Source organism: Somniosus microcephalus, chromosome 17, assembly GCF_052327205.1.
Source record: "Somniosus microcephalus isolate GS21.2 chromosome 17, FLI_Smic_1.0, whole genome shotgun sequence".
NCBI lineage: Eukaryota > Metazoa > Chordata > Chondrichthyes > Squaliformes > Somniosidae > Somniosus > Somniosus microcephalus.
Window position 1 is genome coordinate 23,499,567 of NC_141003.1, and position 21,580 is coordinate 23,521,146.

At 48.5% G+C, this 21,580-nt stretch overlaps 1 protein-coding gene across 1 annotated transcript in view; it reads left to right on the forward strand.

The window, feature by feature from the left end:
• LOC147105579 (uncharacterized) overlaps positions 1-21,060 on the forward strand; it is a 28,192-nt gene extending 7,132 nt beyond the window's left edge. The window contains exons 9-16 of the mRNA XM_086010060.1: positions 18,539-18,717; positions 18,875-18,972; positions 19,048-19,181; positions 19,268-19,457; positions 19,695-19,842; positions 19,994-20,066; positions 20,690-20,800; positions 20,873-21,060. Of these exons, the coding sequence (XP_085866186.1) occupies positions 18,539-18,717; positions 18,875-18,972; positions 19,048-19,181; positions 19,268-19,457; positions 19,695-19,842; positions 19,994-20,066; positions 20,690-20,800; positions 20,873-21,024 (1,085 nt within the window). The 3' untranslated portion in view covers positions 21,025-21,060. The remainder of the gene's footprint in view (positions 1-18,538; positions 18,718-18,874; positions 18,973-19,047; positions 19,182-19,267; positions 19,458-19,694; positions 19,843-19,993; positions 20,067-20,689; positions 20,801-20,872) is intronic.
• The last annotated feature ends 520 nt before the right edge of the window (positions 21,061-21,580 follow it).

Here is a 21,580-nt window from a genome sequence, read left to right on the forward strand (position 1 = left end):
AATGGCAATAGATGGGGAAGTGCAACAAGACCTGGGTGTCCTTGTGCACCAGTCGCTGAAGGTAAGCATGCAGGTGCAGCAGGCGGTTAAGAAGGCAAATGGTATGTTGGCCTTCGTAGCAAGAGGGTATGAGTACAGGAACAAGGACGTCTTACTGCAGTTGTACAGGGCCTTGGTGAGACCACACCTTGAGTATTGTGTGCAGCTTTGGTTGCCTTATCTGAGGAAGGATGTTCTTGCCATGCAAGGAGTTCAGCAAAGAGTCACCAGGCTGATACCTGGGATGGCAGGAATGACTTCTGAGGAGAGATTGGGCTTGTACTCGCTGGAGTTTAGAAGAATGAGAGGGGATCTCATTGAAACTTATAAAATTCTGACCGGACTGGACAGACTAGATGCAGGCAGGATGTTCCTGATGGTCAGGGAGACCAGAACCAGGGGTCACAGTCTAAGGATAAGGGGTAGGCCATTTAGGATGGAAATGAGGAGGAATTTCTTCACCCAGAGAGTGGTGAACCTGTGGAATTCTCTACCACAAGGCAGTAGACGCCAATACACTAAACATATTCAAGAAGGAGTTGGATATATTTCTTATGGCTCAAGGGATATGGGGAGAAAGCAGGAACCAGGTACTGAATTTGGATGATCAGCCATGATCGCATTGAGTGGTGGAGCAGGCTCGAGGGGCCGAATGGCCTACTCCTGCTCCTATCTTCTGTGTTTCTATGGGTCATTTGGCAATTGGCAAACTGTAACTGGTGGGGTGCCACAGCATCAGTGCTGGGGTCTCAACTATTTACAATCTATATTAATGACTTGGATGAGGGACAGTACTGTAGTCAACTTTGTAATGCTATAAAGATAGGTGGGAAAGCAAGTTGAAGATGACAGCCTGCAAAGGGATATAGATGGGTAAGTGAGTGGGCAAAGATTTGGCAGCTGGAGTATAATGTGGGAAACTGAGGTTATCCACTTTAGTAGGAAGAATAGAAAAGTAAAATATTATTTAAATGGAGATAGACTGCATCCTGCTGCATTACAGAAGGATCTGGGAGTCCTCGTACATGAAAGTTAGCCAGCAGGTACAGCAAGTAAATAGAAAGGCAAATGGAATGTTGGCCTTTATTTGAAGGGGATGGAGTATACAAGTAGGGAAGTCTTGCTACAACTGTACAGGGCACTGGTGAGACCACACCTAGGGCACTGCATACAGTTTTGGTCAGCTTATTTAAGGAGGGACATGCTTGCATTGGAGGCTGTTCAGAGAAGGTTCACTAGGTTGATTCCTGAGATGAAAGGGTTGCCTTATGAGGAAAGGTTGAGTAGGTTGGGCCTGTATTCATTGGCGTTTAGAAGAATGAGACGTCATCTTATTGAAACGTAAGATTCTGAGGGGGCTTGACAGGGTAGATGCTGAGAGGATGTTTCCCCTCGTGGGGCATTCAGAACTAGGGGGCCTAGTTTTAGGATAAGGGGTTGCCCATTAAGTCTGATGAGGAGGAATTTCCTGAGTTGTGAATCTTTGTAATTCTGTATCCGAGTGCTGTGGAGGCTGAGTCAGTGAATATATTCAAGGTGGAGATACAGATATTTGAGCTACAGGAAGTCGAGGGTTATGGGAACAGGCAGGAAAATGGAGTTGAGGCCAAGATCAGAGCAGCCATGATCTTGGCGAATGGCGGAGTGGGCTCAAGGGGCCACATGGACGACTCTTGCTCCTAATTCTTATGTAACTCTTGCCCTAAAGCACTGAGGCGCTCCCCTGGTGATTCCATTTCTCACCCAACTGATTTTGACCATGGTTTTGATCACTGCCTTAATCTCTGCTCATAGTTTCTGTGAGGAAAATGCCCCAAGAATTGCAGGACGGGTCATCGCAATGAACTAAATCCGCCAGCATTCAGGGAAGTTAAGATGATAATTTTAGTGCAGGCCCGTGTATGCAAAGTATTCCTTGCCAGTAGTGGCCGGCTCAAGCCACCAAGGCTGCACACATAACCTGAGCATTCTGGACTGTAATTCTTCATTAGCTTGAGGTCTTCTGTAGTACCAACATAACTGCTTCAGTGAGGGACACCTGAAGCAGGTGGCTCCGATTGGTTATTGGTGAAATGGAGCAGGACATTTCCAAACGGGAGTTGGTGTTTTCACACTACAGTATGTTTACAGCAGGTGCATGGGTGTATTGTAGTGACATGAACCTGTTACCTGTAGGGGTCCTTTAGAGTAGGTAGAGGGTGGTGTTTATTTCCAGGCAAATCGCCCCTTGTGCTGTGAGAGCTTCCGTTAGCTAAATCTTTATAATGACACCAGTTAGTCAGTGAGTTTCCTGAAGAGCAAGTGAAGTGCGATTGAAGACAGCTTATCCAGGTACAGGTAATGGTGTAGATGGTGAATGGTCCCAGCAGCAGAGCATTGAAGAATAGACCGAGCCTTCAGCTGAATGTCCATCACTGACCTGTCGAGGCTACACCATCCTTACACTTCACCTGAGATCACAAGTGTGGCTTTATAATCTCGATTCTATCCAATAGACTAGCTCTCCAATATCAAAGGATGTTAACGTGTCAGCTATCTGAGGAGTCTGATAGTAAACTAGTTGTCCCAATTTATTAAGATGAAATTACTAATCCCAACTGGAAATTGATAATCAAACTGGATTCTGCTGAATTACTGTGCTGTAGTCGAATGGCTTTGCTCTCTGGATTTAATTAAGTGCTGCTTATGTAATTAATAAACAATTCCTCAGTTGTGTGGTTTCTTGTGCAAGAGTAAATCCAGTCAGTCAGTGTATCGTAATGAGGGGGTGGCAGTGGAAATACTCAATTAATCTAAGCCAGTTAATGTGGGACAGTTTGGCAAACCAAATAACCATCGTTCTTTCTCCCCCCCCCCCCCCCCCCCCCCCCCCCCCCCCTCCAGGCACTGCCTGTAGTGGGGGACAGGGGTGAAAGTTGATTAGGATCTGTCTATCCTTGATTAATATTCTGATCAAGCTACCAATCCCTTTGTTGTCTGCTTCCCCCTACATATTGCTGTTTCAAGTGCCTGGATAGCTTGTCAAGGTGCTGTGTTGTAAACAATATGCCCCTTAAATGCAACTAATGATCACCTGGAGTAAGAAAGCACAGCAAACTATCTCTGTCCTTCAATAGTACCACTCTCAGCAGGACCCCAGCCAGCAGGAATTCTCCAGTATTGTTACTGGGCCAATCATAGTAACTCTGGATTGCAGGGCCCAGGCTGGCTACTCTGACGATTGGCTGACCTACTGACCGATCAAAGTCTCTCCAGGTATAACGCTCACAGCAGGAGTGTGATGGAACACTCGCCTGGGTTGATAAAGCTGCAGCTAAAAACCATTATCCAGTTCCACACCATCCAGCACAGGTCGGTTTGCTTCACAGCCACTGGGTTTAATCTTCAGCCCTCCATTACCAATGCACTGTGGCTGCAGTATCCATGGCCCATACAATGCACTGCAGCAACTCGCCAATGTTACTTCAACAGCACCTCCCTCCACTGCTACCTCCATCATTGGAAAGGACAAGAGCAGCAATGGTGTGGGAACACCATCACCTCCGTGTTCCACGCCATGTCACGCACCACCCCGCCTAAACTATATAGAACAGTTCCTTCATTGTCCCTGGGTCAAAGTCTTGGAATTATCTGCTGAGCTTTAATACGGCAGCACCATCGCCACAAGGACTGCAGTGGGTCAAGGAGAAGACCCATCACCACCACCGTCTCAGGGCAACGAGGGATGGACAATAAATGTAACTGCTTCATCAATCAATGCTGAGACCACAGCAATCTCCAGAGAAGGGCAGGATACGCTGGAGCAGGCACTACCTGGGCCGTACTACACTGAGCCACTCCACAGGTACCGATCGCTAAGAAGGACATATGGTTCCAGATAGATTTGTAAAAACTCAAATGATCTAACAGCAGCTGACATCCGCCCCATTCATATGAACATAAGAAATAAGAGCAGGAGTAGGCCACACAGCCCCTCGAGCCTGCTCCACCATTCAATAAGATCACAGCTGATCATCGACCTCAACTCCACTTTCCCGCCCGATCTCCATATCCCTTGCTTCCCCATGGGTCCAAAATCTGAATACACTCAAAGACTCAGCATGTACAGCCCTCTGGGGCAGAGAATTCCAAAGATTCACAACCCTCTGAGTGAAGAAATTCCTCCTCATCTCAGTTTAAAATGGCCTACCTCTTATCCTGCGACTATGCCCTCTAGTTCTAGACACTCCAGCCAGGGGAACCAACCTCTCAGCATTTACCCTGTCCATCCCTGTCAGAATCTTGTATGTTTCAATGAGATCACCTCTCATTCTTCTAAACTCCAGAGAGTATCGGCCCATTCTACACAATCTCTCCTCATAGGACAGCCCTCTCATCCCAGGAATCAATCTAGTGAAACTTTGTTGCCTCCAAGGCAAGTATATCCTTCCTTAGATAAGGAGACCAAACCTGTGCACAGTACTCCAGGTGTGGTCTCACTCATGCCCTGTACAATTGTAGCAATACCTCCTTACTCCTATACTCCAATCCCCTTGAAATAAAGGCCAACATGCCATTTGCCTTCCTTATTGCTTGCTGTACCTGCATGCCAGCTTTCTGTGTTTCTTGCACGAGGATATTCAAATCTCTCTGAGCACCAACATTTGAAAGTTTCTCACCATTTAAAAACATATTCAGTTTCTCTATTCTTCCTACCAAAGTGAATAACCTCACATTTCCCTACATTATACTTCATCTGCCGCCTTACTACCCACTCACTCAGTCTACCAATATCCCTTTGCAGACTCTTTGTGTTCTCCTCACAGCTTACTGTCCCACATAGCTTGGTATCATCAGCAAACTTGGATATATTACACTCGGTCCCTTCATCTAGGTCATTAATATAGATTGTAAATAGCTGAGGCCCCAACGCTGATCCTTGCGGCACCCCACTAGTTACAGCCTGCCAACCTGAAAAAGTTCAGTTTATTCCTCACACACAGGATATAATTGAGAAACTACGGGGCACCAAATGAATCTAAACCTTATAAAAGGTTACTGGGAGTTGCCACCATGCCCAAGGGCTCAGTCCTGCTCTGCGTTTATAACATTGTTGCTGTACAAGTTTAATATTATTACTAAATCCTCGTCCATCAGCTCAGTAGCGACAATGGGGCTGAATTTATTGACACCAATGTTGTGGGTTCTAAATTAGACTGACCACTCCACTCACCTGTATCCCTTTCTGTGATAAGTCACTCCTGACATTGTCTATCCAGCACCTCCTTGGTCTTCCTTGGTCTTCCTCGGCTTCTTGTTCCAGGTGCCTCTGTGTGCAACATTCTGATTTTTGCATCCCGGAAACTCCCGTTATTCCTCTCCAACTAGTCATCTCTGCTCCTGGTGTCTTTTGCTCATCAACTTTTCTCATGTTCCAGCTCTCTGATCTGAACAATAATATGGGGATAATATTGCTTCATAAACTCTCGTCTTTGTTTCACCAAAATATCTTCAGCCTTCCGTATCCCACTACGTCTGCCAAAAGCTGCTGATCCAAGTCCAATCCTTCTTTGTTGTCTTCTTCACAACAACAAAGCCAACAACTTGTATTTATATAGCACCTTTAATGTAGTAAATCGTCCCAGAGCGCCTCACAGGAGTGTTAGCAAACAAGATTTGCCACCCAGCCACATATTGGGGCAGATGACCAAAGGCTTGGTGAAAGAGGTAGATTTAAGGAGCGTCTTAAAGGAGGGGCGAGGTAGAGAGGCGGAGAGGTTTAGGAAGGGAATTCCAGAGCTTAGGGCCCAGACAGCTGAAAGCACGGCCAGCAATGGTGGAAGGATTAAAATCGGGGATGTGCCATGGTCAGAATTAAAGGAACGCAGTTCTCTATCCAAGTCAGTAGCTTGCCCCCAATCCCCTGTGCCATAACTTTACACGGTAATCTCTTATGCAGGACTTTATCAAAAGCCTTCTGAAAGTCCAAATACACCACATCCACTGGTTCTCCCTTATCTATTTTACCAGTAATATCCTCAAAAAATTCCAGTAGATTAGGCAAGCACGATTTACCTTTTGTAAATCCATGTTGACTTTGTCCGATCCTGTCACTGTTTTCCACGTGCTCTGCTATTACATCTTTTATAATGGACTCTAGCATTTTCCCCACTTCCGATGTCAGGCTTACCGGTCTATAATTCCCTGTTTTCTCTCTACCAACTTTTTTGAACCGTGGGGTAATATTAGCTACCCTCCAATCCATGGGAACTGTGCCAGAGTCTATTGAATATTGGAAGATGACCAGCAATGCATCTACTATTTCTAGGGCCACTTCCTTAAGTACCCTAGGATGTAGATTATCAGGCCCTGGGGATTTATCGGCCTCCAATCCCATCAATTTCCCTATCACCATTTCCCTACAAATACTGATTTCTTTCAGTTCCTCACTCTCATTAGACCCTATGTTCCCCGACAACTCTGGAAGGTTATTTGTGTCCTCCTTTGTGAAGACAGACCAAAGTATGTATTTAATTGGTCTGCCATTTCTTTGTTCCCCATTATAAATTCCCCTGATTCTGCCTGCAAGGGACCTATGCTTGACTTCACCAATCTTTTTCTCTTCACATATCTATAGAAGCTGTTCCTGTCAGCTTTTATGTTCCAAGCAAGCTTACTCTCATACTCTATTTCCCCCCTCTTAATTAATCCCTTTGTCCTCTTTTGTTGAATCCTAAACTGCTCCCAATCCTCAGGTTTACTGCTTTTTCTGGCCAATTTATATGTCCTCTCCTTGGATCTTATGCTATCCCTAATTTCCCTTGTTAGCCACGGTTGAGTCACCTTTTTTGTTTTATTTTTATGCCAAACGGGGATGAACAAATTCTGTAGTTCATCCATGTGATCTTTAAATGTTTGCCATTGCCTATCCACTGTCAACCCTTTGAGTAACATTCCCCAATCGATCCTACCCAACTCACGCCTCATACCATCGTAGTTTCCTTTATTTAATTTCAGGACCCTAGTCTCTGAGTCAAATTCTTCACTCTCCATCTTAATAAAGAATTCAATCATATTATGATCGCTCCGCCCTAAGGGGCCTCGCACAAAAAGATTGCTAATAAATCCTTTCTCATTACTTAATACCCAGCCTAAGATGGCCTGATCTCTAATTGGTTCCTCGACATATTGGTCCAGGAAACCATCCCGTATACACTCCAGGAATTCCTCCTCCACAGTATTGTTACTAATTTGGTTAGCCCAATCTATATGTAGATTATAGTCACCCATGATAACTGCTGTGCCCTTATTGCACACGTCTCTATTTTCCCATTTGTTGCCATCCCCAACCTCCGCATTACTGTTTGGGGGTCTGTATACATCTCCTAGTAACGTTTTCTATCCCTTGGTATTCCTCAGCTCTACCCATACAGATTCTACATCATCAGAGCTAATATCCTTCCTTACAATTGTGTTAATCTCCTCTTTAACCAGAAATGCTACCCCACCTCCTTTTCCTTTTTGCCTATCTTTCCTGAATATTGAATACTCCTGGATGTTGAGTTCCCAGCCTTGGTCAGCCTGGAGCCATGTTTCTGTAATCCCAATCATAACATATCTGTTTACATCTATTTGCACAACTAATTCATCCACCTTATTATGAATGCTCCTCGCATTAAGACACAAAGACTTCAGGCTTGTTTTTTTAACACTCTTAGACATTTTAGAATTATTATTTACTCTGGCCATGTTAGATTTAAACCCTTGATTATTCTGACTGCCACTTTTGCTTTTCTCCTTCCTGTCTTTTGCTTCTATCCTTGTATCCCTTTCTTCTGTCTCCCTGCACAGGTTCCCAACCCCCTGCCATTTTAGCGTAAACCCTCCCCCACAGCACTAGCAAACACTCCCCCTAGGACATCGGTCCCAGTCCTGCCCAGGTGCAAACCGTCCATTTTGTTCTGGTCCCACCTCCCCCAGAACCGGTTCCAATGTCCCAGGAATTGGAATGCCTCCCCCTTGCACCATTCCTCTAGCCACGTATTCATCTGAAATATCCTTCTATTTCTACTCTGACCAGCACGTGGCACTGGTAACAATCCTGAGATTACTACCTTTGAGGTCCTATTTTTTAATTTACCTCCTAACTCCCTTAGTTGACGATGGTTTGGAGTTTGACCTCCGAGGGTGCACCAGAATTAGAGGAGCACACTAACCCACCAAGGTGTACAACCTTTTCCACCTGTTCAACTGCTCCCCCTCCAATTGTAATCTCAGTATCTTCCCGATGCCTCCCAAATGACATCACCTTTGTCTTTTTGTGAATCGGTAATCCATATATTCTACTCTCCACAAACACCTTATCAGTCAATCTCTGCTAATCTGTCTTAGATGTTGCATCAAGTCAATGATTAACGAATTTGAGATTGTTTAAAATCTTGCCCCATAATGAGCCTCCTCCAATATTATCTTTTAGTGAAAGTGTCATTACTGCTTCCAGTAATAGATAAAGGGGGAACAATTCAGTTGCTTAGCGCCTCCCGTTAGCACCCTAAGAGTGCACAAATGGGGCGCAACGCAACTAGTGCTCGGGCACGGCGATGTTTGCGCCGCTCGCGAAATTGACCTGAGTTTTTGCGGCAGCGCTAAACTCTACCGCCCCGATCTCCTGCGCCCGCAGATCCTGACGTCAGTCCAGCGTGCAACGCCCCGGTGGCGCCCCGGACCGGATATTGCGTGGCTCCCCCCTCCTTTCCGCCTGCTGCAAGCATCGACAGGGAGACTGGAACGTTTTCCAGTCGGTAAGGGACTGGGGGAGCAGTATTTAAAAGCACCCTCTTCCTGCCTTTTTTTGTGGGAGACATTTTTGCACCACTCCTTCTGACAGAGAGAGAGAGATTCTGAGAGAGAGAGAAACTTCTGCAGAGAGTCAACGCTGGGTGAAGTAGTTTCGGCTACTGAGCAGCACTTTACAGGTTCTTTTGAATTTGACCTTCATTACTTCAACTGTCAAGAGACTTTGGGGGCTGCACTGATTCGGGGCGTCGTCCTGCACCTGCAGATTCGGAGGCATCAGAGACACAGAGAGAGGGTGGCAATCATGGCCAGAGGGAGGAGGGCCAACAGGCCTGTGCACAGGAGACCTTACCCTCCCAGGATATTCCGGGAACAATTCTCCTACATTCATTTGTCTGAGGAGCAGTGCATGTGCAGGCTGCGCTTCAGCAAGGAGGTGGTCACTGAGCTCTGCCACCTGCTGCAGCCAGATCTGCAGCCTCAACTGAGGACCAGGACGTCTCTGTCGGTGGCAGTGAAGGTCTCAGTGGCTCTGAATTTTTATGCCACCGGCTTCTTTGAAGCTGCTACTGGGGACATTGCCAATATCTCCCAGTTCGCGGTCCATTGCTGTATCCGGCAGGTCAGAAATACCATCTATAAAAGGAGACGCCAGTACATCTCTTTCCCGATGAACCAGGTGAAACAGCATGAACCCGCATTGTGCTTTGCGAGGATAGCGGGCTTCCCCATGGTGCAGGGCGCGATTGACTGCACGCATATGGCATTGGGGGCACCGCATGAAAATGCAGAGGTTTTCTGAAACCGCAAGGGGTTCAACTCCTTAAATGTCCAGTTGGTGTGTGACCACAGTAAGCTGATACTCGCTGTCAATGCCCGCTATCCTGGCAGCAGCCACGATGCTTCCATCCTGCGCCAGACTGGTGTGCCAGAGCTTTTCCAGGCAATGCAACAGCCAGCTGGTTGGCTCCTCGGGGACAAGGGTTATCCACTCTGCACCTGGCTGATGACACGGCTCCATTACCACAACACCCTTACTGAGCTGCAGTACAATGAGAGCCATCTCGCCACCAGGAACATCATTGAGCAGACGATCGGCATCCTTAAGCAACGGTTCCGCTGTCTGGACCACACAGGCGGAGCCCTGCAGTACTCGCCTGAGTGAGTCTCCCTCTTCATAGTTGTGTGCTGCATTCTTCATAACCTGGCAATCCTCAGGACCCAGCCAATGCCACCGGGCCTTGGTGCACCAGCAGATGAGGAGGAGGAAGAGGAGGAAGAAGAGGCAGCAATGATTCCAAAGGCCAAACATGTACATTTTGAATACAACATCTTTTTTATTTTACAAACTCTGTGTGTGTCATTTATTCATGACAAACTAATAGAAACAAACACAACAAATCATCAATTAACATAACTGGTTCTCACAACCTGGAGATAATGGCCAAAACACTAAACAAAAGGAATTACACAAACCTCGGCCTTTAATAAAAACATTCCCAACATTTTGTCAGACCTCCTACCTTTTGCCCTTCGAGGGTGATCTCCTTCCCTTGGCCACTTGCCCCCTTCCCACTCTACTGCTCCTCCATAATGGGGCCCCAGTGGCTGCAGCACGCTGGTGGAAGGCTGCTGAATGTCAGATCCTGTGACTACAGATGCACTTGAAGGACGCCCTTGACCAGCTCTGGGCCTGGAGGGCCCGGCTGCAGACTGCACCAACTCTGCATGGGCAGCAGCAGTCTGGGCTACAGATGGTGGCAAGTGCAATGGGGAAGTGCCAGTGGTGAGAGCAGGAATGCTGTCATCTTGAGAGTGGAAAGCACCTCTCTGCTCGACCGACACACTGGCACTCCCACGGGGCAGTACCTCAGCTTCTGGAGCAATCTGCTGGAGCACAGATTGCTGGCCTGGGTACCGTGAGAGCCCCGGGGCAATGTGGCCAAAGCAGTGATGATGGCAGCAGTCAGTGCTTGCGTTGCCTCAATCTGGGACTGCACGAGAGCAGTCCGAGATTGGATCACGGCAGCCAGTGACTGAATTGCAGCACTAAGCATTTACGTGGTGTCCACCTGTGCTGCAGCTTTGTGCTCCACACTCCTTGCCAGTGCATCAATGCTTTCGGGCACCCTTCCCACAGCACCCATGAGCTGAGTGTGCCTGTCCACCGCCTGGGTGTTCATTTCAGAGATGAGCCGCTCCTCCTCTGTGTCCAGTGCAGCAGGACTCACTGGCCTACTCTCCCTCTGGGGAGAGGGCCCGCGAGCTTCCCTACCCCCATCGCGTTGCTGCAACCCGCTGGGTCCCGGAGCTTCACCTTCATCAGGCCATTCCCCCCTGCTCCCCTCCAGGGAAGATGTGGCCCCAGTGTGGACATGGGCTTCCTCGGGAGAGGGTTCGCTGAAGCTCCGGCTTCCTCTTCCTCCTCGCCCGTGGCTTCACTCCCACTGGCAGATTGAGGGCTCGTCTCCTCAGCTGGTGAATCAGCAGCTGAAAGCAGGGAGGTACAAGAGTGGCTTTAGCGTGCGGACAGGGGGGCAGTAAAGGAGGAAGGAGTGCAGCGATTTAGTAAGTTGGATTGAAAGTGTAAAAGGCTGGTGTTGTGAGGGACAAGTGGAATGAGAGAGGAGAGAAAGCTGATGACCATACCATTGCTGTCCCGAACGTGGTCGACCTCTCCAGGGGCGACGGGACCGATCACCTGGATTGCCACAATCCTGTGGACGCGCGCCTCAAGATCGCTGAGGGGTTGCAGCTGAGGCGGCCCTCCACCCGTCTGTTGCTGCTGTCTCCTGTTATGAGATAGCTTGGCCTGCAAGAAAAAGGATGGTGTCTGAGTAAATGTGCAGCCATGGTCTTTCCTGATGTGCCTCCCATAGTTGAATAGCCCTTAATGTATGCAAGGTGTGAAATGTGCGTGTGTGTTTTATTAAATGGCCATAGGTGTTGGATGAGTGTTGGGCATTGGGGTTTTAAGACCCTCTGGCCATAAAGTGAGGTTGAGATGGAGGGATGGAGAGGTATTGAACAACAGCCGCTCACCCTGACCACCCGAGTGAAGTCGTTGAACTTTTTGCGACATTGGTTGTGGGTCCTGGGCACCATGCTCCCGGAGGAGACGTGATGAGCCACCTCCCTCCAGACTCTTCTGCAGTCACGTGGCAATGGCCTCCTGCCACTCTCAGGCTGCAGTATAGCTCTTCTGCGCTCCACCGTGCCAACCAGAGCCTCCAAGGCCCGGTCACTGAAGTGCTGAGCTCGTTCTCTCACCCTTTCCATAGTCCTTGGCTGGAAAATTTAGGCACAGGTCTGTCCAGGCCGAGATTCAAGCCTGCAATGAGCAGGGTGTGGCTGGAGAGCAAGATCCACCCTTCCCTTTAAGAACTGGCCGGTGCCAGTGTGTCTGTGTTCCATTGCTACCTGACATCACCTGCGCTTCACCCGCACTCTGAGTTAGCGCCTCGCTCCTCGGCCTTTGCGCCTTAAGACAGGTGTGTAGCACCTGATTTAGCGCTCCAATCACCTCCAGGGATGATAAACGCCAAGTTTGCAGTCGGCGGTGATAATCAGCGCCAGGCGCTAAACTTTGGGCCCGGCCGCTAATTGAGCCCCAAACCGGGCGACACCAAATTTCTCCCCCTAAATCTATCAGGTGACAATGTGCATCCTTATCTCACTCCAACTGTTGATCCAAACCATTCCGCTAGTTCCCTGTCCACTCCAGCGCACACAGGGACTTCTGGGAAATGTTCTCCAGCAGTCTGACAAGTTTCTCAGGAACACCGAACATCCACAAGACATGCCATAGACCTTCTCACCACACACGGTCAAAGGCCTGCTGTGTGATAACTTTGGGAAGGGCCTTGGGACGTGTTGCTGCGTTAAGGTGCTATATAAATGCAAGTTGTTGTTGTAAAGTGGATGTTGTGTTCTGTAAATTTCTCCAAACCAGGTCTCTTGTACAGAGGACATCACTCAAAATCTACGGACACAAATGACTGTAAACCGTATAATAGGTTATTGGGAGGTGGCAGTAAACCCAGGGTCCCCGCCGTGCTCTGTTACATTTTCCGGGGTCTACAAGTTTCAGTCCTACATTTCAGAATGAACATTGCATCGACCACATTCTGGCCACGGCTGGAATCCCATTCAGCCAAGGGCCAGGGCTTGTGCCATGGCAGGTGTTGCTGACATTGTCATTTCGATTTGGACAAGTGATGCACCCTCTGATTCTCAGAGCCTTTAACAGGAGGAGTTCGACCAGGGATCTGTCCACTACAGGGATCACTCCGAGACCATTCCAGGAGATGGGATCTCTGGGGGAGTTTGAAAAGATATCCTTCCACTACACTGGGGTTGTTTTGATTTCTTTTTGGGTTCAATAAAGACTCATTTCTGAAAGAGAATGTTGTTTAATCTAAAGTCTTGTTCAAGACTTGCTACAGCTTTTTACAGAACACACTATGCTGTGATGCATCTAGAATGAAACTGAAAGTAAAACTCCTCTGGACTGCTTGTCTCTCACATGACCTCTGCTGGTCAGGCTCAAGTAATCAAAAACACAGACAAATATGCTGTAAGGCATAAGTAATCAAACACAGACAAATATCATCACTATTTGCTGATATCATTACAGGGGTTATAAGGAGACAGCGGGATTAAAGGGGCAGTGACAGCTTGGAAACTAAATTGGCTATGAGACAGAAAGCAGAGAGTAGTGGTGAAGGGATATTTATCAGACTGGAGGGAGGTTTACAGTGGTGTCCCCCAGGGGGCGGTATTGGGACCACTGCTCTTCTTGAGATCTATTACTGACCTGGACTTGGGTAAAGGAGGCATCATTTCAGAGTTTGCAGATGACACCAAACTCAGAAATGTAGCAAACTGTGAGGAGGATAGTGACAGACTTCAGGAGGACAGAGAGAGATTGGTGAAATGGGCAGACACATGGCAGATGACATTTAATGCAGAGAAGTGTGAAGTGTTTCATTTTAGGAGGAAAAATGAGCAGAGGCAATATGGACTAAATGGTATCGTTTTAAAGGAATGCAGGAACAGAGAGATCTGGGGGTGTACGTACACGAATCTTTGAAGTTCATATGGCTCTTAAAAATCCTTTGCTTTATAAATAAAAGGGACAAAGTAAAGGAAGTAATGGTAAAGCTTCAAAAATCACTGGTTAGGCCTTAGCTGTAGTATTGCATCCAGTAATGGGCACCGCACTTTAGGAAGGATGTCCAGGCCTTCGAGAGGGTGCAGAGGAGACTTACTGGAATGGTTCCAGGGATGAAAGTCTTCCGTTATGTGGAGAGACTGCAGAAACTGAGGGTTTTTCTCCTTAGAGCAGAGAAGGTTAATGGAAGATTTAATAGAGATGTTCAAAATTATGAGGGGTTTTCATAGAGATTATATGAAGAGACTGTTCCCACTGGCAGTAGGGTCAGCAACAAGAGGACGCTGATTTCAAACAATTGCCAAAGACCAGGGGGGAGATGAGGAGAATTTGTTTACACAGCGAGTTGTTGTGATCTGGAATGCGCTGCCTGAAAGGATGACGGAAGCAGATTCAGAAATACCACTCCCAAGGTAATTGGATATGTGCTTGAACAGGAGCAATTAGCAGGGCCATGGGGAAAGAGCAGGGACTGGGATTTATTGGATAGCTCTTTCAAAGGCCGACACAAACACGATGGGCCGAACAGCCTCCTTCGGTGCTGTATCACTCTGATTCCAGGAGATGGGGTCTCTGAGAGGGGTTAGGTGTGGTGCTGAATCAATGTTCCCCAATGTCCACGGGATGGAAGCTGCCTCTCTGCACCGCAAGGTACCGAGTCTCTCATTGACACAAACAACACGATTATCATTTAAAATTATAGGTTTCTCGAGTTAATGAGACTCGGTGTCTAAATTCTATTAGTGCTGCCTCCTTAAGAGGGACACTTGTGGAGCTGACTCTGTTTATTACCGGCAATTGCCAATTTCAAGTCAACTACAATTTCCACACTTTTGTACTCTATACCGCTATTTATGAAGCCCAGAATCCCGTAAGCCTTTTTAACTGCTTTCTCAACCTGTCCTTCCACCTTCAACGATTTGTGCACACATACCCCCAGGTCTCTCTGTTCCTGCACCCCCTTCAGGATTGGACCATTTAGTTTATATGTCCTCTCCTCATTCTTTCTACCAAAATCTATCACTTCACAATTTTCCGTGCTAAATTTCATCTGTCACGTGTCCGCCCATTTCACCTGCCTGTCTGTCTTCCTGACTTCTGCCACTCTCCTCCTCACTGTTCACTATACTTCCAAGTTTTGTCTCATCTGCAAATTTTGAAATTGTGCCCTGTCCAAGTCATTAATATGTATCAAGAAAAGCAGTGGTCCTAGAACCGACCCCTTAGGAACACCACTGTATACCTTCCTCCAGTCCAAAAAACAACCGTTCACCACTACTCTCTGTTCCCTGTCACTCAGCCAATTCCGTATCCATGTCCACTGTCCCTTTAATTCCATGGGCTTCAACTTTGCTGGCAAACATATTATGTGGCACTTTTTCGAACGACTTTTTGAAATCCATGTTCACTACGTCAACTGCATTATCCTCATCAATCCTGCCTGTTACCTCATCAAAAAACTCAAACAAGTTAGTTAAACATGATTTGCCTTTAACAAATCCATGCTGGCTTTCCTTAATTAAACCACACTTTCCAAGCGACTATTAATTTTGTCCCTGATTACTGTTTCTAAAAGCTTCCCCACTACCGAGGTCAAACTGAATGGGCTGTAGTTGCTGGGTTTATCTTTACACACTTTTTTGAACAAGGGAATAATATTTGCAGTTCTCCAGTCCTCTGGCACCACCCCCGTATCTAAGGAGGATTGGAAGATTATGGCCAGTATCACCGCGATTTCTTCCCTAAATTCCCGCAGCATCCTAGGATGCATCCCATCCGCTCCTGGTGATTTATCTACTTTAAATACAGCCAGCCTTTCTAATGCCACTTTTTATCAATTTATATCCTATCAAGTATCTCCACTGCCTCCTCCTTTACAATGTCTATGGCAGCATCCTCTTCCTTGGTGAAGACTGATGCATAGTACTCATTTAGTACCTCAACCATACCCTCTGCCTCCATGAATAGGTCTCCTTTATGGTCCCTAATCATCCCCATCCCTCCTCTTACTACCCTTTTACTATTTATATGCCTATAGAAGACTTTTGGATTACCTTTTATGTTGGCTGCAATTCTATTCTCATACCCTCTCTTTGCCCGTCTTATTTGATTTTTCTCTTCTCCTCTGAACTTTCTATATAGAGCCTGATTCTCAGATGCATTTGCAACTTGACATCTGTCATATTCGCTCTTTTTCTGCTTCATCATATTCTCTATCTCTTTCATCATCCAGCGAGCCCTGACTTTAGTTGTCCTGCCTTTCCCCCTCGTTGGAAAGTACCTCAACTGCACCTGAACTATTTCCTCTTTAAAGGCAGCCTATTGTTTATTACAGTTTTGCCTGCCAATCTTTGATTCCAGTTTACCCGGGCCAGATCCGTTCTCATCCCACTGAAATTGCATTTCCCCCTGTTAAACATTTTTACTCTAGATTGCTCCCTGTCCTTTTTCATAGCTAACCAAAAACTTCTGATACTATGATTACTGTTCCCTAAATGTTCACCTATTGAAACTTGCTCCACCTGACCAACCTCATTCCCCAGTCTGGAGTACAGTTATGTTGAAAGACTGAAGAAGCTGGCGTTGTTCTCCTTGGAGCAGAGAAAATTGAGAGGAGATTTGATAGAGGTGTTCAAATCCATGAGGGGTGTGGACAGAGTAGATAGAGAGAAACTGTTCCCATTGGCAGAAGGGTGGAGAACCGGAGGACAGAGATTTAAGGTGATTGGCAAAAGAACCAAAGGCCACGTAAGAAAGACTTTTTTACGCAGCGAGCGGTTAAGATTTGGAATGTTCTCCCTGAAAGGGCGGTGGAGGCAGATTCAATCACAGCTTTGAAAAGGGAGTTGGATAAGTATCTGAAGGGAAGAAATGTGCAGGGCTACGGGGAAAGGGCGGGGGAGTGGGACTGGCTGAAGTGCTCTTGCAGAGAGCCGGCACGGGCTCGACGGGCCGAATGGCCTCCTTTCCTGCTGTAACCATTCTATGATTCGATGATTCTATGACCATGCGCTGTAACTTTAAAAAAGGTTAAAAGGAAATTGAACAAATTAAATTAAAGTACTGTTCCTTATGGTGATGCAGCACTCCAGTGCCTGCGGTGCCCACCGGTCTCGGAAGGCCTCGAGCGTGCCGGCAGACACCGCGTGCTCCATCTCCAGGGCCACCCAGGGGTGAACGTGGCCGCGGAAGAGAGGTGGGCCGAATGACCCCCTGGACCGCCTGCTGCCTGGACCAGTTAATGGCCACTTTGGCCAGGCCCAGGAGCAGTCCCACGAGGAGGTCCCTGACCCGCCCGCTCCCCTCCGCACTGGGTGGCCGTAGATCAGGAGAGTGGGACTGAAGTGCAGCCAAAAATCGAGGATCAGCCCCTTCAAATAATGGAAGAGGGACTGCAACCTCTCACACTCCGTATAAACATGGACAATCTGGGTCTATGGGAACGAGACAAGTTCAGCCTTTCTTTATTGATGAACTGAAACAGAATATAAGGAAAGAAACATGTACCGCCTCTTAAAGAACAGACATTGTATTCAACCGATGTAAATTTAATCATACTTTACAACTTCAAATAAAGACACATCTATATTTTGTTAAAAAACACAGTTCCCTCTACTCAAGGAGCAGAAAACACAAGGCCCCAATATCTCCGTGTGCCCCGTGGGAATGCGGGTTCACATGGGGAGCCCGTGGGCCAATGAGACCATTCATTTACTGCGGGTTAAACAGGGGATAAAAAGGGGGAGTCGGGTCTACAGCCTCACTTATCTGGGAGCCTCGCTTGTTAGAATGGAGGGGCTGCGGGTTCTGGGCTTGTTCTTTGTTACAATCTGTTCATCTCAGCCGCCCTCTCTCCTCCTCCCCGCCGATCAATGTTGGCTGTCTCCCAAATTCCGCCAAGACTGCGGGTTTGGGGGAATTGAAGGCAGTGAGTGTGTGCGGAGAGGCTGCTGCTTTGATGCCGGGAGCCGGGATGTGCCGCCGTGTTTCTATTCACTCCACAATCTGCCAGGTGGGTGTATTCTCGGCTCGCCTATATTCTGGGCCAGGGCTTCCCAGGACCAGCCGCAATCCAACTGCACTGGGGATTCCCTGGACAGTATCCTCTCTCCTCCTGTCCTGAAACATCAGCTGGAGTCTCCAACCTCTCCAGTCCGGGAGCTGGCGGGTTTAGGAACCGTGTTCAGTTCTACAGTTTGAAAGTCTGATCATTGAGATCCTGACCCAGGATCTCTCCTTCCTTCTCTATGCGACTTGGGACTTCTGATGGTTGAATTGCGCCCCAGGATAGGAGGGCAGAGTGAAGATCAGTCCCTGGCTGGCACTGACCGGACAGGGTGTGGATTTGATGCCGGTCTTGTGTAACCAGTCCAGTAGGGATGGAGTTGGTGACCCGTCTCCATTAGATGGAGAATTGGGGTGTGGACGGGGAGAGAAGGAAACTAGAAGCTGGTGCTGCGCTGGGCGGAGTTTCTCCCCCTCCCGGTAACGGTTCCCTTGCCATTCCCCGTGCAGCAACTAACCGCCTTTCATTGACTCTCTCTCTTGCAGTGTGCACCAAGGATGGCCGGGTCCTGATCGCCATCTCCAAGGATTTGACGCTGCCTCCTGTAGACCTGACAACGCTCCATCTGAAGGATGGACACGGAGCGGAGTGCAGTCCGACCGTGGCCTCTGCAGACACTGTGCTCTTTCAGTTCGCAGTCACTGAGTGTGGCACTACTCAGCGGGTAGGTATTGTGGGCTGGGAGCCCCATCAATGGCTGTCAGTCGGGTGGGAAAGAGGGGGTCTAAAGGGCAATGGGGGCCCTTAAAGACACTACATGTGATAAGGCAATGGCAGACTTGCTCAATTTCTCTGTAATGATGGTCTTCTGTCTCTTGTAGCTGGACGGGGTGAACGCCGTCTATGAAACGGATGTGTTGGGTCAGTTTGAGATCTTGGATGGAGCTTTGGGATCGGTGACCCGGGACAGCCCCTTCAGGTGAGACTGGGAGCACATGGAGCGGGTAGAGAAGGTGAGGAGCTGAATTCTCCAGCCGTGTCCGTTCTCTTGCAGGCTCCATGTCCAGTGCAGTTACAAGGGGAGCCAGGAGTCTGAATTGCAGGTGAAGCCCAGAGTTTACAGCCTTTCTCCGCCACTGCCTGCCACTGAGGCCGGGATCCTGGTTCTGGAGCTGAGAATAGCGAGAGGTAGCGAGTGCTGCTGATGGTTAGTGTCCAACTTCAGGCTCTCTCTCTCCAAATAGTGGCCGTCCTTCATCGTCTTCTCTTTCCAGATGGTGGCTACCGGAGCTGGTACGTGGCCAGTGACTACCCGATCCTGAGTGTGCTCCGGGACCCCGTGTTTGTGGAGGTTCGAGTCCTGAACCGGAACGATCCGTCCCTTGTGCTGGTGCTCAATGACTGCTGGGCGACCCCCACCCCCGAGCCGCATTCGGGGCTCCGATGGGACCTCCTGGTGGGCAGGTAAGGCAGCGAGTGAGGGACCTTGGGGCAGGCTGGTGATTTGGGGAGGGGGGCGACATGGACTGGGTGAAGGAACGGCCAATAATCAAACCAATCTGAGCTCCAGGTTGATGACTTGAATGGACTGGTTTCTTTATCTCGTCTAATCTCGGGACTTTGCTTTGATGTGCCGCTGTAACTCTGTAGTTGGGAGTTCCAGGTGCCCTCTCCATATAACCCGCTCTTTCTCTGTTCCAGGTGCCCCTTTACTGGAGACAATTACAAAACCCGCCTCCTCCCGGTAGACGCCGCTTCCCATTCGCCGTTCCCAACTCACCAGAATCGGTTTGTAGTCAGCACTTTCGCTTTCTGGGACCGAGTTTCGGGCCGGGCTCTGAGCGGGGAGGTGAGTTTCCTTCAGTCTTGCTCTCTTGGTTGAACTTGTTCCCTGGGTCTTGCTCACAGTGAGGAGGCCCCTGTTGACCCTTTGACTGTAGAAGCATGAATCTCCTGACTGGGAGCTGTGGCACTGACCAGACCGCACTGTCTCTTTCCAGGTTCACTTCCACTGCAGTGCTGAGGTTTGCTTCCCTTCCACCCGAGAGAACTGCACGGCTCCCTGCAGCCCCAGTAAGTAGCTGGGATCTGACTAGAAACTGAAGCCTGATGGGGAAGGGTGGGTGTGGGGCATCTGGACACTGGGCTCACTCAGCAAGGGCCCAACAGTGGGCACAGGAGCAGTGTCCTCAATCTGCCCGCTCAACTCTATCCCAGTTAGTCTACAGCAGAATAGCAATCTGGCTCAGGGGCTCTGAGCACATCTTGCACTGGTTCTGAATGGAATCCACCTCTGGCCTTGAACATTGATCCAGCATCCTGCTGTCGCCAGGAGTTCCAGGGTGGAACTGAACCGATATCTGGGGGCGGGGAGACCTGGGCAATGTGTGTATGTCCAGTGTAACCGCTCGTCAAACTAGTGCTTAAAACGGGTCTCTTTCCCCAGGAGACCAGCCTGGCCATTGGACCCGTCAACGACTGCAAACTTTGCTGGGTTGATGCGGGTCCTTCTGAGAATCAGGAGTGAATCTTAGTCTGACAGTGAGGGAACAGTGTTTAACTACAGTCCAATCTCTCCGGTACTCACTGCCCGAGGGTTTTTGCATTGGGCCATCGGATTGTACACCTGATTCAGCGCTTCAGACAGCTGCACATTGAATTGCCCACCTTGAACTCTTGCCTCTTGTCTCCCCCAGAGAGGCGAAGAAGCGCCGATGACCGGGCTGGGTCCTTGGTGACCGCTGATGGAGCCATCATTTTCCTGGAAGATGAGAGATTGGCTGCTGGGATCCACCAGGAAGAGAAAGGTAAAGGAGGCCCCTGCCACTGTTTAGTGATGGAGTAACTGGTGCCCATCTAACCCTCCCTTCTCCCCACAGATGCTGCTGCTGATTCCCCCTCCCGTGTTCTTCCTGGAGCAGCGGTTGGGGTAGCTCTGCTCTCCGTGGCCCTGTTGGTCGGGACTGTTGCCATGTGGAAAATGGACCATTGCCGCAGGGTGGGCTCCGAGTGCAGCTCCATGGAACTGTAGATGTCTGTTGGACAATAAAACCCTGTTATACATGAACCCTGATCTTGTGTTCAGAGAATGGCCTCCTTCTGTGCTGTCACCATTGAGCCCGTGCCTGCTGTTTGCAAGAGCACTTCAGCTAGTCCCAATCCTCGGCCCTTTCCCTGTAGCCCTGCAATTTTTTTTTTATTTGTTGCTTATCCAATTCCCTTTTGAAAGCCACGATTTAATCGGCCTCCACCAACCTTTCGGACCGTGCATTCCAGTTATTAACCACTCCGAGTAATAAAAAAAAAAAAAAAAAAAGGATTTTCCTCATGTCTCTCCTTTGGATCTTTTACAACTAACATTCAATCTGTGTCCTCTGGCTCTGGCCCGTTCTGCCAATGGCGACAGTTCCCCTCTATCTACTGTCTCGACACCTCATGCTTTTGAAAACCTCAAATCTGCTCTCTGAACCTTCTCTGCTCTAAGAACCCCAGCTTCTCTCGCCATCCATGTAACTGACATCCTCATCCCTGGAATCATTCTTCCATGCACCCTCTCTAGGGCCGTCACATCATTCCCAAAGAGCGCT